We start from the raw sequence: 15811 nt of genomic DNA on the forward strand, positions 1-15811 counted from the left end.
TTTAAAAGGGTTGGCAAATTGGCATGCATAAAAACCTCTAAAATCAACTGAGTCAGTCACCTGCAGAAAGAGAACCCCCAAGGTTGCAACAAATGCAGGAGCAAAAATATGTGTTGTTGGAAGCTGTAGTTTAAGCAACATTCTTAATTTGATATAGGAATTATGCCTGCTTCTCACTGGACATTGCTGCTAGTGTGGCTTTTGGTACCTATGTGGACTCTCAGAAGAACCCCAATGAGGCCATTGTTAAGAATATGATAAGAGTCTTTGAACCGCCAATCTCTAAACCTGTCTTACTCCTTATTGGTAAGTATATCAGACTTTTAAACTGTGCTTTTCTTACATCTTTCTTTAAGCAATGGCACATTCTATTAAGTTTTATAGAGGTGAGGTGTTGTGATTTGGAATGCTGTCTATGTGCCAAGCCAATATAACCATATGGTTCCAAGTGGTTGTGCTTGCGATTTTGAGGGTCTCTGCATGTTGGGGAGCACTGCGGAGCCTGGCACGGGGGCTCCCCGCACCCCTGGGAGACTACTGCAGGCTATGGTAAGTGGCAACAAGTCCCTGTACCACTCCGAAGTGGCATGATCTAGCGTATTGCCTCACAGCCTTTTCCCCTCCCCACACCTTAAGGGGGCAGAGGCCAGGACTCTCTAGCTGGGGTGTCATGACACCCTAGTTTGAGAATCACTGCCCTAGTGGGAAACTCTCATGTGCATGTAATATGGAGCTGGATTGGCGCAATCAGCTTGTATAACTCTGCCACAATGCCCTCTGTAACTTGCACATCTGCTGGAAAGATTAATGGCCCAGTTCTAAAGGGCCAGTCCACTGGAAGTGTTCCACCAGCAGAGACTGCCTTATGGAAGTTACAAAAAGGCATCTGTCAGACGGGGAGGTCACAGTGGCCTCATGCATGGCAATGGCTTCAGACCAGCCTGCCGACACAGGTAAGGGGGAGGCAGAATGGGAGGGAGGGCAGAACGAGACAGTAACGAAGATGCATCTGCAGTCCTGGTCGCTAATTTGTTTCTAAACTCAATTTGGGCCACTGAAATTTTGGGCCAATTTTGGGCCAATTTGGCCAACCTTTGAAACCCTGCATGGCTGAGGACCAAAGTGTCTCAGAGTATCTTCTCCCATGCAAACTTGTCCCAGAACTTAGTACTACTTCCTCTACCAGCAGATGTGTGTAGGACCAGCCCATCCACGAGGTTGACTGAAGCTGTCACATTAGGCAGCCGATTGTTGGGGTGTGCAACTCTTTACTGTCCACTTTCTTGCCTCCACTGGTAGTCTTCCTTCTCATCCCACTTCTTGGCTTGGAAAAGAAGAGGGGAGCAGAGAGGAAAAGGAAATGTAGATGGGGGGAGAGTGCAGCGTTAAAACATTTAGCAGTGTGAGGAGTGGAGATTGGCACATCATCGAGGGGCAGCATTTCTTGGCCTGCCCCTGGACGCATGGGAGCTGGGTACCAACTACCAGGGATCGTTCCCTAAAATTGAGTGTCTGGAGAGTTAGAACAGACAAAATAAAATATTTCTTTACCCAGCATGTAACTAATCTGTGGAACTCCTTGCCACAAGATGTGGTGATGGCATCTGGCCTAGATGTCTTCAAAAGAGGATTGGAAAGATTTATGGAGGAAAAGTCCATCACAAGTTACAAGCCATGACGAGCATACCTCCTGGTTCTAGAAATAGGCTCTATCTGAATGCCAGATGCGAGGGAATGGCAATAGGATGCGGGTATCTTGTTGTCTTGTGTGCTCCCTAAGCCATCTGGTGGGCCGCTAGGAGATACAGGAAGCTAGACTAAATTGGTCTGATGCTGCAGGGCTCTTCATATGTTATTACCAGAAGTAGGGAGGTTTCAGTAGTGAGAACTGGTTTATGGAATGGCCTCCCAAGAGAGAGTTACTTGCCTCCTTCATTGGTGGTTTGAATGCAGTTTTATTTCCAAGGGTCATTGTCTTCTTTTTCCCTTGCTACTGTTATTGTATGTGAATTGTTTTGTTATCCTAATTTTTAAAAAATATACTGCTTTATTGTTTACTGTGTTTGACTATGAGCACCTTGAGAATATTTTTAATACAGAAAGATGGAGTGTAAGTTATAAAAATAAGTAAAGTTCGTGTTTGAGAAAAATGGCATTAACCGCTAATGATGCTTTTGTGAATCTCTTTTGAAGTTTCATTCCCATACATAATGCTCCCCCTGCTTAAAATTCTGCCCAATAAAAAGGAAGATGAGGTGAATGGCTTTCTTATCAAAGCGGTGAAAAAAATGATTGCTCTGAGAAACCAGCAAAAACCAAGTGAGGTAAGTCATTTTCTGTGCATGAAAATTCTAAGTTTTCTTATATAGAGCAGTCCTGATGAATCAGACTAAGGAGTTCTTCTTTCCCATTCTGTGTTGTGCAGTGGACAGCCAGATGTCATTTCTAGGTTGCACACTAGCAGTACTTGAAGGCAACTTCCTTCCCTTATTTATCCCACACTATCTGGTATTCAGAGATATACAGCCTCTGCTACTTGTAGGGATGAAAGTTTTGTATCAGGATGATATAAAAACTGGTGCGAGCCTTGATCCAAAATGCTAACTCTGCTTGATGTGACATCTATAGTAGTTTGGTTGGTTGTTTTGGTTTTGACTGCTACATATTTTTGCACTTTTTCATGTATGCTACAATTGGAATTGCGTAGAGAGTACAAAAGAGTTTGCTTTACTAGTGCCTTGATGTGCTCATTAAAAGGAAAATTGAAAATTGCACTTAGGGCACAATCCTAACCAATATTCCAGCACTGACCTAGCCGCAATGCAGGCCCAAGGTAAGGTAACAAAAATCCCCTTACCTTGAGGAGACCCCCCCTTGACTCTGGATGCAGAATGCAGTGCACGCCACATTGGCACAGCTATGTCAGTGCTGGAAGGTTGGTTAGGATTGCGCCCTTACTCTTGTAAATTTCCAACCCAGTTGTTCGATCCATTGAAAAGCGTGAAATGTCCTTAAGCATCCGTTTTTGTTTTGAACGCTGGTGGTTTTGACTCTTCGTGCTCTCCTCTTATTCTTTTCCTTCTCTCTTTTCATCCTTGACCATTCTTCTGCTGCCTCATTTGCTTGGAACGTTCTCCCTGAGTTTGAGAATTGAGGCCCAGTTGGCAGTGTCCTCCTGACCTTGGGTGTTATTACCATGCATTCCCCAAATAAATACAGCCGACAACAGGTATGGAATTAAAATGGGCCACTTTATTGAATACAACAACATTGCAACAGGGCAACAAAAGGGGTAAACAAAACCCATCCCGAGTGCGGGGTTCTACGTGGGGGAAACGGCCCTAGCCGTCTTCGTCCCCCAATCTCATAGGGCTTCCACCCGACTCCAGGCGTAACTCAATTGTTATTAAGCCCGCCTCTCAACATCGCCCGAAGAGGGTAAGTCAACCGAACTGCTATGCCTTCAGGTCAGCCCTGCAAGGCCCCCAATTTCAGACAAGGGGCTAGCCAACCTGCCTCCTTGAACCGGAGCGGGAGCGGTTCTGGTTCACCCCCTGTCCTTGCTGACTTAGATTGGACACCGAGAAGTTCTTGTGCCTACCCACCCCGCACTTCAACCTCCACAAGGGGAGGTCAGCCTAGCGCTTGGCCTTCCCTGTACCCAAAAGGGTTTTCAATCCCTGTTGCAAGTCTGTTAAAAAGAGGCCATAACCCAAAGGGGAAAGATGCACTCCATCGCCACGGTATAGAGCCGGCTGCCCAAAACAAATTCCAGGATGATGGATAGCTGCTCCCCTGAGTGCCATGACGACCCTGCCCAGGTAAGCATCAACTCTTTTACGGGCAACGTCTATTCTTTTAATGCTACGCGCCCACCTCCAAAACCTCCTAGGCAGCATATCAGACCACAGGACAGTGATCCTGGGGAACTGACTAGCTAGCATTGTAAAGGCCCTGCAGGCCTGGAGCCTCAAGGACATAGACATCCTCTGGCCGAAGTCATTCTCGCCTAAGTGGACAATAATTACCTGGGGCAGGGGATTAAGTGCAATAAAATCCAAAAAGTGTGGGAAAAACTGAACTCAACACATACCCTTCTTGGCCAGCCAATCAATGTATGCAACATCACGCAGCTCCAACTGAGAGCTGAAACTGGATGACATGGTGTGCTTCTGGGCCCAAAAAACTATGTAATGTCTGCAGATCAGGACCCTGGCTGGGCACCTCCCTCGCGGACCTGTTGAAAGAGAAGCACATTGTGAGGAAAACTCACTTAACCGACTTAGAATAATTCAAGATTAAAGAGGTATAACAAATTCCTCCAACCTTGTGAGGAATACACATTGCCCGCTACAAATGGGTCTGGGCAAACACTGAATGGCCTGTAACATGGTCATCCCAAACACATTGCCCCCTCTGAAATAGGACTAGGGGCAAACACCATTCAGGCCGGAGCCTGCTGAACCGAGGTCCTTATAGCCCAAAAAACGGCACCTACACGTCGCGCCAACGTGGCGCAGCACCTTGGGGAAAAGGCAACTTGCAGAATAACAATCCCCCAAGCTCACCCCGGGAGTCACGGCCTATACTAACAGGCCTAGCATTACCGAACATAGTATTTAAAAGCATCAGATTGCCATCTGCCGATGCGCTTGATGTCCTGGTGTGAGAAACCAATGCGAGCCGCCATGAATGCTGCCCCAGTTCTAAACGAATGAAGCCCATATAGTTCTGGCCTCAAACCCAGGTGAGCCAAGGCCCATTTAAAAATGGCCCGAAACTGGCAAATTGTGAGGGGGGCCTTACCACCTGACTTCTGCATCTTTTTCCCCACGTCTTCACCCCCCAAGGTGGTATATGAGACTGGGGCCCACCACCCCCGTGTTCTTGCTTTAACCAGTAGGATACAGTAGCCCCTTGAGGAGGGCACGATAGCCTTGCTGAAGAACTTATCCGCTGTCACTGGTGTTTTGGATCGCCCTGCTGCCACTCCCTCCGAAAAATGTGGGGGAGGGGGCGGCCAGCAGGAACTGGAGCTGAGAAAAACCTTTATGAAGCCACTAATAAGAGTCCTTGCCAGCCAGTGGGAGGGGGGCAGGTTCAGCCAAAATCTGATGTGCAATGGGGGGTGAATACTTCCCTTCCAATTAAGCCCCCCCCAGCAGCCCCTAACAGGGGCTCTGGCCGCCAAGAAGATCAAGGACTGGGGGGCAGAGCGGGGGAAGGAAAATGGCGCCAGGCTCTTCAGGCCCTGCAGCGCCATGCAGTCCCCCAAATGGCCGCCGCCACCCAGCGGGATCGCCCCTGGACTCCCAGACGCCTGGCGTGGCAGGAGGAGGCACCCGCTACCACACGATATGGGGCGCACCAACCTTGCAGCCTCGGCTGCAAGAGGGACCTGCCACCCGGTCCACTCTGCGGGCGCCCGCCCCCCAGGTGCCCAGCTGCCTGGTGCGACTGGAAGGAGGCTCCCACCGCCACCGCCTGTCAGGCGCGCGAAGCCTGCAGCCCTGGCTGCTACTGGCTTGCGTCGCCTGGGCCGCAGGCACTGACAGGGCTTGAAAGCGCGCGTGCCCGCTCAAGCCCCGTCTCCAGGGAAGCCTCCCTCCCGCTCCTGGCTGAGCGTCCGAACCAGGAACTTGAGCATCATTGGCCAGGAATGGACTGAGCTCTTCCAGCGCACGCACACTGGAGGAGCTCTCCCGTCCCACCCCCCTTTGGCTAGCCAGCCAATCAGCTGGCAGCAAATACCTGCTGCCACCTGATGGGGGAAAGCCTGGCAATATTAGCTAGCGCGCCAGAGAGGCGTGCTAGCAGCCCTTCTTCACACTAACATAGCACCTGGCCAGCAACACTCCTAGTAGTATGACGCAATGCACAGTTGATAGGGGGTGAAACAGTAATTCTGCCTGAAACTTTTTTTTTTTTTTAGCCTAGCACTGGTAATCCGATAAGCCATTTTCTTTTTCAGAAAAAAGGGGGAAACCCCCCTCCTCCCCACATACCCATGTAGATAGTGATTTTGGTGTTTGGACTTCTTTTTCAGAGTGGCAAAAAAACTTTCATATGGTTTCCTTTCATGATCTGATATAAGTTTACTAATCAGTGACTTCCAGAACTGTAAGAATGAATGCCACCTACATAATATATTAGAAAGTAAGCACATTTAACTCTGTTGCATACCAAACATCGGCGTATGCACATGTAACAGAAATCTGGATAAAAGTAGCAGCCCAATCCCATCCAGGGCTTACCCTGATGGATCTTATGATCCACTGATGTGAGTCCAAGAATGATGGTGTGAAAGTTGCTCTATTATTCTGTAGATTGCAGCCACTAGGCATCATGTAGGTGACAGTGGCCTGCTGAACCACCTCTATCCTGCGCTGCTGTCACTAAGTCAGCAGGGGGAAGAATTGGGGGATAGTGGGTGTTTCGGGGCTGGGAGTGGTATACGGAGTGGGCCAAGCTGTGTGTGGGAGATGGAGGATCTTGGTGGTAGCGGCTCATGCCAAGTTCCTATTCCCTTCTTCCTGACCCAACACACTCCATGTCTCTCCTTGAACTTAGATCAGCAAAATAGCTGGCATAGGTCTGAGGAGACCTTCTGGAGACCAGGTGGCCTATAGGGAGGTAAGTAAAAAAGATTTTAAACCTCTTCCAGGACATCTTACATCTCTCCCACCATAGCATGCAGTGTGCGCTTGGTCTGTAGAGCAGTGTGCTATGGACTGACAGTGGATAGGATTAGGCCAAAATTGAGAAAGCAGCGGAGTTTTTCTTACATTTATATCTCACCCTTCTGCCAAGGATCTCAGGACAGAGGATGTGGTTCCTCGCTTCCATTTTATCAGAGCAACAAACCACTGGCTCTCAGGTTTGTCTGAGAGAGGATGACTCACCCAAGGTCACACAATGGACAGAATGACTGACTGGAGAGTTAAACACAAATTTCCCTGCAACTCTTTGCACAAATGTTTGCTTCTCAGACCTTAGGTGGGGTTTAAGCGCTTTTATAGGCAAATGTTTTAGCACCAGGACCCACTTTTTAAAACAACACACTGTTGGGACCCACTAGGTTTACTAGACTGTTAAAAAAGGAGATCTAGAAAGAAATAATGTTTTATTTATTTATTTATTTATAAGTAATAATAACTAGAGAAAAGGCCCTCAAACTTTATCTCTCTATATTTACGCATGCTTGCAAATTGCAGGAGCTGAGATCTTTGTAGGGTAATTAGCAGCTACAGTATCTGATTTTTCAATAGCCTCAGTCAAGACCTGATTTTTGGTGGGTTGCCAAAGGGTGATGGAAAGATCAGAAAACTAAGTGCCGACCCCCCCCCCCCCTTCAGGTGCCTCTGGGAGGAAATGCTGGGAGTAAGGCCCATTGTACTCAATGGGGCTTACTCCCAGGTAAGTGTGGCTAGGATTGCAGCCTCACAGCCTAATCCTAGGCATGTCTACTTAGGAGTAAGTCCTGTTATACTCAGTGGCGCTCAAGGTACACCAACATACATTGTACACATAAATGTTATATGTTATGATGGCGCGAACATTGTAAAAAAAACTCTGGTAGATCTCCAGGCCTTGCTGGGTTTCAAAGTAGCTCTCGAACCAAAAAAGTGTGAGCACCCCTGTTTTAGAGAAACAAAATCAGACCAAATGCAGAAGAGAACATAGGTCTTGGCATGGTTCAGGCAGAAAACTGAAGAATGATTTAATGATACATGAACAAGTCTCTGAAAGCCACCGGCTTGCATGCATTCTTCACCCTTTCATTTTCATGTGCAAGAGGAAGAAAGTGAAAGCTTTTGCTTTCCCATTAGAACAAATCACAGTTCCACATTGCCTACAAACTTGGGGGAACTGTAGTTTTATCTAACTCAATTTTTTTTTTTTTTTTTGCAAATCAGACCACAGTTTGATCTTAATACAAATTATACTATTATTGCCCAAACTTGTTCATTAAGTGCACACCATTCTGGCCCCTCCCCTCATAGAGATTTGGGGCTTTTGCTGTAATCAGGCAAGGGGATAGTTCAGATGGAACCCCCCCCCCCACGATAACAGGAAAACCCCCATATTCCCCCAGATCAGAGGAGAGGATCATACATACTCTGTGAGGGTGCACATCATTTAACACAAGAAGTTTTGGCAAAGTAGTATCATCCGAATCAGCCCCTTGTTTTAACAAGTTAGAGTAAAACAAACCATAGTTCCTTGATTTGTGTGCAAAATGGAACTGTGGTTTGTTCTAAAGTAGAAGCTGATAGTTGAAAGGAGCTTTCGTTCCTCTTCTTCCTTGCAATAACTATGTGTTCCTTTGCATCTGGTCAGACGTAATTGAGAGCTGCTGTGCTTTAATGATCAACATCTATGTGAATGTGGGTTCTGAAAAAAGACTTGACAAATTAATTCAGAGAGAACAGAACCATTAGCATTGATTCATTAATTCAGTGAACACATTCACGTGCCTGCCCAGGTGTGCAGGAAGCTTGGAGAGAATTATATTTTACATTTCTACCTTTTTTAATGTGTTATTGTACCTTTCGCAGTAGCATCTATAACTAGCTACCAGTGGAAATAGAATGCTAAACTAGGTGGACTATTTGCTTGACCCTGTGAGTCTGACTTTTAAAAAAATCCTCAAAACCGAAATAGATATTTCTAAATAGTTATACTCATGAGCAGCACTTTTGATCTCCTATAGAAGTATTTTCTATAAACATTTGGTTAATCCTCAAGGCAGATAAATAGAAAGGATTGTCAAATAAGGGCCATCATAAATTTTAAATGAGTTTCATGAAAGCTACAACCAAATGTAAAACTGCCCAAACAGAGGATTTCTAAAACACACAATTCCCCCTCAGTTTTTCCACTGCTTTCGATCATGAAAACTGTCAAGTGTATTAATAATTCAGTGTTCTTGAATCAGCCCTAGAGGAACATTGACTGCGGTGTCATTTCCATCTGAGTGGTTTTTTAAAAGCAAAAATGGAGGTATGAATGTACTTCCTGCACAGAATCACCAAAACATGTAGGCCAGCACTTAGGTTAATTGGCTGTTTTGTGGTGACTGCATGAGAGGAAAAGGCCTTACTGGGAACTCCAAGACAAAAAACTGCTGAGACCTCTCAGAATTTCACCAGCTTAATGTAAGATGAGCTCTTGTAGGAAATAAAATGCCTGCAAACTATGTAACATAAAGTCTTCAGGTTTGGGAGGCACTGAAATGAGGCAGCTGTGGCTTCTTCCCACCCACCTGTCCAAACTGTCTGGGCAGCATCCTTGGAGTCTTGCTCATTACAATAGGTGGTAAAGGGGGTGGCTAACAGTATCGGGAACAGGGCATGAGAGATCATGGCTGCCTTGCCTCCCACTGCATGGCAGAATTTTAAAACTACAGTATATGCATATATAGTGCATGTGCATAAAAGTATATGAAACCCAAAATATTTTATTTATTTCAAAAAATCTTTCAAAGTTATTTCAAGAAAGGAAGTCCTTCTGCTACAATATTTGGGTGGGGGAAGAAGTATGTGTCTATCATTTTCCCTGAAAATGGTCTCTTGAAAAATGTGTGGTCTGAATTAAAAATGCACCAATTAAAAGTCTCCCAACACACACACACACACACACACACACACACACACACACACACAAGTGTGTGTGTGTGTTAATGGGACTTATATTTGCTTTTAACAATGATAGTTAATGGGACTTACTCCTGGGTAAATGTGGGTAGAATTGCAGCCTAGGATTGTTAAAAATTTTCCTGCTTGATGATGACACTTTCGATCATGACTTCACTTCTGGTGGAACCTGACAGATTCTCATTCTAAATAGTGGGTCCCGGTACTAAGAGTTTGAGAACCAGTGTCCCAAGGTAAAGAGAGAAAAATTCACGTTTAACATCAGGGAAATTCTGGAAAATGTTTTGTGATTTTAATTCAAATAAAGATTTAACTGTTTCTATGCTGCAGATATGTCTGAACAACTTAACAAATACTGTAATGATTATAAGCCTGCCTCAGAAGCCATGTTTTGTGGCAGTAATGTGATAGGCTCTTGAGCAGATCACAGGTCTCCTGCATTGTATGTAGTTTGACCTTCATTCCCATTACAGTCTGTAATTGACTTGTTTCAATAAAGCCTCTCTGTTTGCAACAGTACTCCTTCTGCATCTTGGAGGACCCATGAAAAACAGCTCAAATATTATACCAGCTTGTTTGCGATGCTCTGTTCCCACCATGTTGTATCCTGAGATTCAACTTGTTGTCTTGGAATATAAGCTTCATTGCAAATATTCTTCTTGAGCATCCAACGTGCTACTTTTCAACAAACATCCAAAATGTGCTACCCTTACACTGTGCCCCAACTTGACATCTTGTAGCCCAGCTGTAGTGCCACTGGGAAGCTGCAGTAACTCAATGAGGGAACATATGCTGTGTATTCAGGAGGTTACATTGACTCGTGCTTAGGAGAGACCTTTGGAACCATTGTCAATCAGATTTTAGCATTGACCCAAATGAACTGGTCTGACTCAGTATCGGTCAGCTTTATAAGGCGTAGGTGTTCCTATATGCATGTAAGGCAGCTTCCTGTGTTTAGGTTGGATACCTGTTCCTAAACCATTTTTAGTTCTAACATTTCTATTCCAGCTTTCTTTCAAGGAGCTCTGGAAGGCACACAGTGTCTTCTTCACAACAATCCTGTGGGGTAGGGTAGGCAGAGATATAGTGACTGGCCAAAGTTACCAAGTAGGCTTCATGGCCAATTGAGGATTTGAACTTGGCTCTCTTTTTAACTTAGTCTAACACTCTAACCACTATATCACAGTGGCACTTATTCTTGTCAACGTTTACATTTTGAATATAATAGTTACATGAAGCACAAACCATACAGCTGTTTCTGAGCTCATTCTCTGCATATGAATACATGGGTATTTTTAAGGTTATTGATGCATTCCTATATACCTATAATTAACTTCTCTCAGTCCACCACATCCTGCACACACATAGTGCTGCTGATAAAGGGAATAATAGATTCATCGCAAGGTCCCCCTTTTAAAGTAACAAACTTCCTCAGAGATTTTTGCATGGAAGTACAAGAAGAAATGTAATGCTGTACTCCTTTATTAAAAACAAATTAGCTATCATCAAATTATCATCCTTTTTACAGGTTGGAACCCCTGCCTCTATCAGCCAGCGGTTGGGTTTATCAAACAAAGCAACTTCATTGCCAAGCCAAATCCCCGAACTAGCATTTTAGGGAGAACCTGAACTAAAATGCAGACGTTGAAATATGGCCTTAAACTTAATAAATTTGTAGTCTGGGGAATTAATTCCAGTGCTGAGAGTGTGTTGCCCTCAACCCTACTTGTGTGCAATTCTAGAGCCTGCCACTGTAGCATTTTTAAACATCTGTCAGAGAGGGGAGAAAAAGAAAAAGAAATCTGTAAACCCAGAAGCTGTTTCCATACTAGGTACTTTAAAACTGCTGAATCTGTTCACAGGTGTGCGCCACTTAACGACAGGATACGTTCTCCTATCACTGTTGTTATGCGATTAGGTCATTAAGGGAACATTCAGTCCAATCTATTGCCTTTGCTGTGTAAACAGACTCTCCCTGCCAGACTGTAGCTGGCTGTACAGGTTACTGGAGATAGATGGCCTCTTCTTTGCATTAAGAGCCTCTCTGTTGTGTAAACACTGTGCTGCAGGCTATGGGATTGCCTCATTAAAAGCATCTTTATTGTGTTTTGACCACCATCATGTATGCGGTCTGTCGTTAAGCGAACAGTTGTTAAGTGGCGCATGCCTGTATTGTGTTTTTTAAAACATATACCCCACCTTTCCACCCTTCTGGGAGCTCAAAGAGCTATCATTAATAAAGTGGGAAAGAAGACTGTATGTGTGTTGAAACATCAATTACTATGCTTCCACAGCCAGATCACCGTTATATCTATGCATGATTGTACACAGACCTGTTGTTTCTTGCATGTATACCCACCCTTTGGCCAAGGACTGCCCCGCAGCATTTTTTAACCTCACAATTATGCCTGGAAATGGGTTTCGACTGAGAGGACAGTGACCTGCTCAAGACCACTTGGTGTGCTTTTACAGCTAAGCCAGAATTTGAATCTGAGTTGCCAAACCAAAATACAATGATGAACCATTTGAGTCATAATCCAATCAAGGTTAAGCATGCTTAAACCCCATCAAAATCAATGGTAAATAAGCATGCTGGGCACTTAACTCCCACCGATTCTAACATTACTTAAATGTGCTTAGGGGGACATTATTTGGAGCTTCTTGGTCCCTGGCTGCTTGCTCCAAGAGAAGGAAAAAGGAAACTCTTTCACCAGAATCATTTACTGTGCAATCCTATTCACATTTATTCGAATTAAGTCCTACTGTGTTCAGTGGGGCTTACGCTCAGGTAGGTGTGCACTGGATGGCAGCCGGGCAGCTGAATTCTGAGCTGCCTGGCGTACAGGGCTGCAGCAGCGCCGAAAATGGCTGCCACTCCATCCTGCACTCACCAGGCAGCCTCTGCTGCCTCCTCAGGAAAAGGGGACATTCATCCCCTTCCCCTGGTAAATTGAGTAGCCCCGCAATGGGGCTACTCACTTCTACAGCGACCCTAGGGTCTGCGTAGAAGTAAGAGCCTCCATGTCAGGTGACCAATCTGACATGGAATCTCTGGATCCGGTGGTGTGAAGCTCCACAGGTCCTGCTTCTCTCCCACCCCTCTCCCTCCCCCCGGAATGTCTCCACCCTCTCCCTACCCCACCCCCTGCCCCGGAACTCCTCCTCCCCCACACTCCCAACTACCTTTCCTCTGGTTGGTGGTCTGCATGACCACTGAGCAATGGATCTCCAGCGCTTCACCAGCACTAGCCCAGTGCATGTTTGCGATAGTGCGTGCTAGCAGGGAACCAGCATGCAAAGCTTCGAATTGGGCCCTGAATCTATCATTGTGAACAAGGACTTCCCACAGATACATTTTAAAATATGGTCTGGGGGTGAAGTCTCATTTATCTTAGGATTACTTGGCTTGTCGCTGAGTTCCTCTACTGACATTGTAATTGAAAATGTATATTTGTAAGTTGGAGGGTCACGTGTTAAAAGGGCATTCAGTACTTTCAATTAAAGATAGGTATCAGAATTCAACTGCAAGAAAGAACTTGAGGCAGGCACTCAATATATTTGACCTTGGAGAAATGAATTCATTGCATCACAGGCTCAAGTTTCATATTCCTGTACTTTATTGGATGGTTGTGAAACTCTGAAATGAGAACTTAAGGAAAGATTATTGATGCAGTTGAATGTGCCTTGCTCTAGATAGCTTGCGTTCATTCTTTTGATGCATAGCGCAAAGCTTTCTGCTTCCGTGCAGAATTGCTTCTCTGCATGGTTCGGCAGTGTTTAAAAAGGCTAATGAGCAGCAAAGATGCAGCCCAGAGCGGCCATGTCACTCACTATAATGGAAGGTGTCTTTCTCAGAAAGGCTGGAAGGGACTTCGTCCCACAGCAGCACAAAGTTCGGCTTTTATCCTCTTGCGAAACGATACCGAGCAACAGTGCTTCATGCGGCGACTACGATGGTGACACCAATTGGTTTTGTGATAGATACTTCATTGTGCGAAAAAAGGGGGAATGGGTATGTAATATATAATGAGAGTCCATCTCGCTGACATGCCTTTCAGCCTTCTGCTGGCTTAGCAGTTTTCTACAGCTCAATTATTTTGGAGCCAAGCAAAGCTGAATAGGGTTTGAAGCTCAGGATAGGTGTCCTTTTGCTGCGAGGAAAACTTTTGGGAAGCTGGAGCCAAATGCCAGATATGATGCCTGGCTGTCTGTCTCCCATTGCATGTGTATGTGTGTGAAAGAGAGATTTTTGTGTCTCTGCTTTGTTTGTAGTGATCAGGCAGGGTGGGCAGATAGCATCCTGGGAGGGGGTGGGTGGAATAGATGTTGGATCCCCAGTTTGTTTATTGGGGTCGTGACACAAAAAAAGCTGAAGACCACTGATATATGGTATATCAAGTATTGTGCACACTCAGAAAGCATTATATAAATGTTCAGTAGTACTATCAAAGAGGGCATCAGCTTTCAGCTACCTTCCTTGTTTTTAGGAAGATTGGAATTCGTATTGCACTCTGCCATCTGCAGAGTTGGTTGAAGTGGCTGACGGACTGAAAACATTAAGTCATGAATTCTTCTCCATTTTACATACAGTAGTTTGTTAATTAAACCAGAAAGCTAATATTTTTGCACAAGGACATTGAGTGTTTCGTATGGAGTACTGTTTTAAAACTATATCCTTTTGCCAAAGAAGGCCCAAAGCAGTTCACAATTTTTCCTTATAAAACACCCTGAATCAGTGTTTCTCAAACTGTGAGTCGGGACCCACTAGGTAGGTCGGGAGCCAATTTCAGGTGGGTCCCCATTCATTTCAATATGTTATTTTTAATATATTAGACCTGATGCTACCAAAATATATGACTGCAGTTGGGAAAATGTGACACATCTGTACTTTGAACAGGCTACTATATATATGCTTTTAAAAATTATAGTCAATGGAACTTACTCCTGGGTAAGTGTGGGTAGGATTGTGGCCTAGGATTGTTAAAAATTTTCCTGCTTGATGATGTCACTTCCAGTAATGACATCATTTCCGATGGGTCCTGACAGATTCGCACTCTAAAAAGTGGGTCCTGGTGCTAAAAGTTTGAGAATCACTGTCCTAAAGGATTGACACAACTAAACAACATCAGTCAATATAACAAAAGCCAGAGTACATAGAAACTCATCATTGAGTCAGTTCAGTTCAGTAAGACCTTTATTGGCATAAAATACAGAGAAAGAACAAAACAAAACAAAAGTATACGAAGACAACACAACATAGACATCAGTCTTTTCCTCACATACTGCCCAGAGTTCCAGAGCTCTGCCTGGCAATTACCCCAGATAAAAAGGAAGCGACCCTATCAAGGGTCTCAGAGTCAGGTGTGGAAAGGAGAGACTGAAGCATGATTAAGTCCTCCCAGCCCTGCATCCTAGTTAGCAAAGGGCCTAGATATTTCTTGCATGAAACGTCATGAAGTGGACAGTAGAAAAGGGTATGTGTTATGGTCTCAATACAATCCCTACCACACTTGCATTTCCTCTCCACATTGAGTCTTTAATTGGCATTGAAACTCCAACAGGGAGGGGGCCAGTCTCAGCTCCCATGGAAGGGAATTGCACAGCGTGGGTACTGCAGCAGCGAAAGCCTTCTCACATATTGCCAAACAAACCTTAGAAGGCAAATATACAATTCTTGTATAACACATTTAGATTGTTGTCCATTCCTTCCTTCCTTTCTTGTTTCTGACATTCTTCCGAATTTTTCAAGGATCTGTTTCAAAAGCTTTAAACAAACTAAAAGTAGGGTTTTGAGAAGGCTTTGTGTACATCATCCCTATTTGAATCAATGGAACTTCAGTACTCTAGTAAAAAATTCTTATATCCAATTGATTTCATTTAACTTTATCTGAATAGTGCCCTTTGGGTTGGAGATATACTGTAATTTGCAAGAATGGCATGATATTCTTTTCCCGTGGTGTGCATACTAATTTCCTGTGCCTCATTGTAATCTCCATTTCAATGTTGTTTACATTTTCTATTTTACCTGTTGTTGAGGCATTACAAAAATCTGTAATAAACAGAGATAATTGTAGGATAAAAAAAATGCCATGGACAACAGTGTCTCTGTCATTCACCTTTCACTCTGAAGTCTGTTCACTATCTTCAACCAGAGA

The 15811-nt window shown here is 44.6% G+C and overlaps 1 protein-coding gene across 1 annotated transcript in view; it reads left to right on the top strand.

Moving 5' to 3' along the window:
* TBXAS1 (thromboxane A synthase 1) overlaps positions 1-15811 on the top strand; it is a 206770-nt gene that overhangs the window by 127278 nt on the left and 63681 nt on the right. Inside the window, exons 7-8 of the mRNA XM_066634456.1 lie at positions 158-306; positions 2194-2324. Coding sequence (XP_066490553.1) covers positions 158-306; positions 2194-2324 — 280 coding nt within the window. The remainder of the gene's footprint in view (positions 1-157; positions 307-2193; positions 2325-15811) is intronic.

This window comes from Tiliqua scincoides, chromosome 7, assembly GCF_035046505.1.
Source record: "Tiliqua scincoides isolate rTilSci1 chromosome 7, rTilSci1.hap2, whole genome shotgun sequence".
NCBI classification, from domain to species: Eukaryota; Metazoa; Chordata; class Lepidosauria; order Squamata; family Scincidae; genus Tiliqua; species Tiliqua scincoides.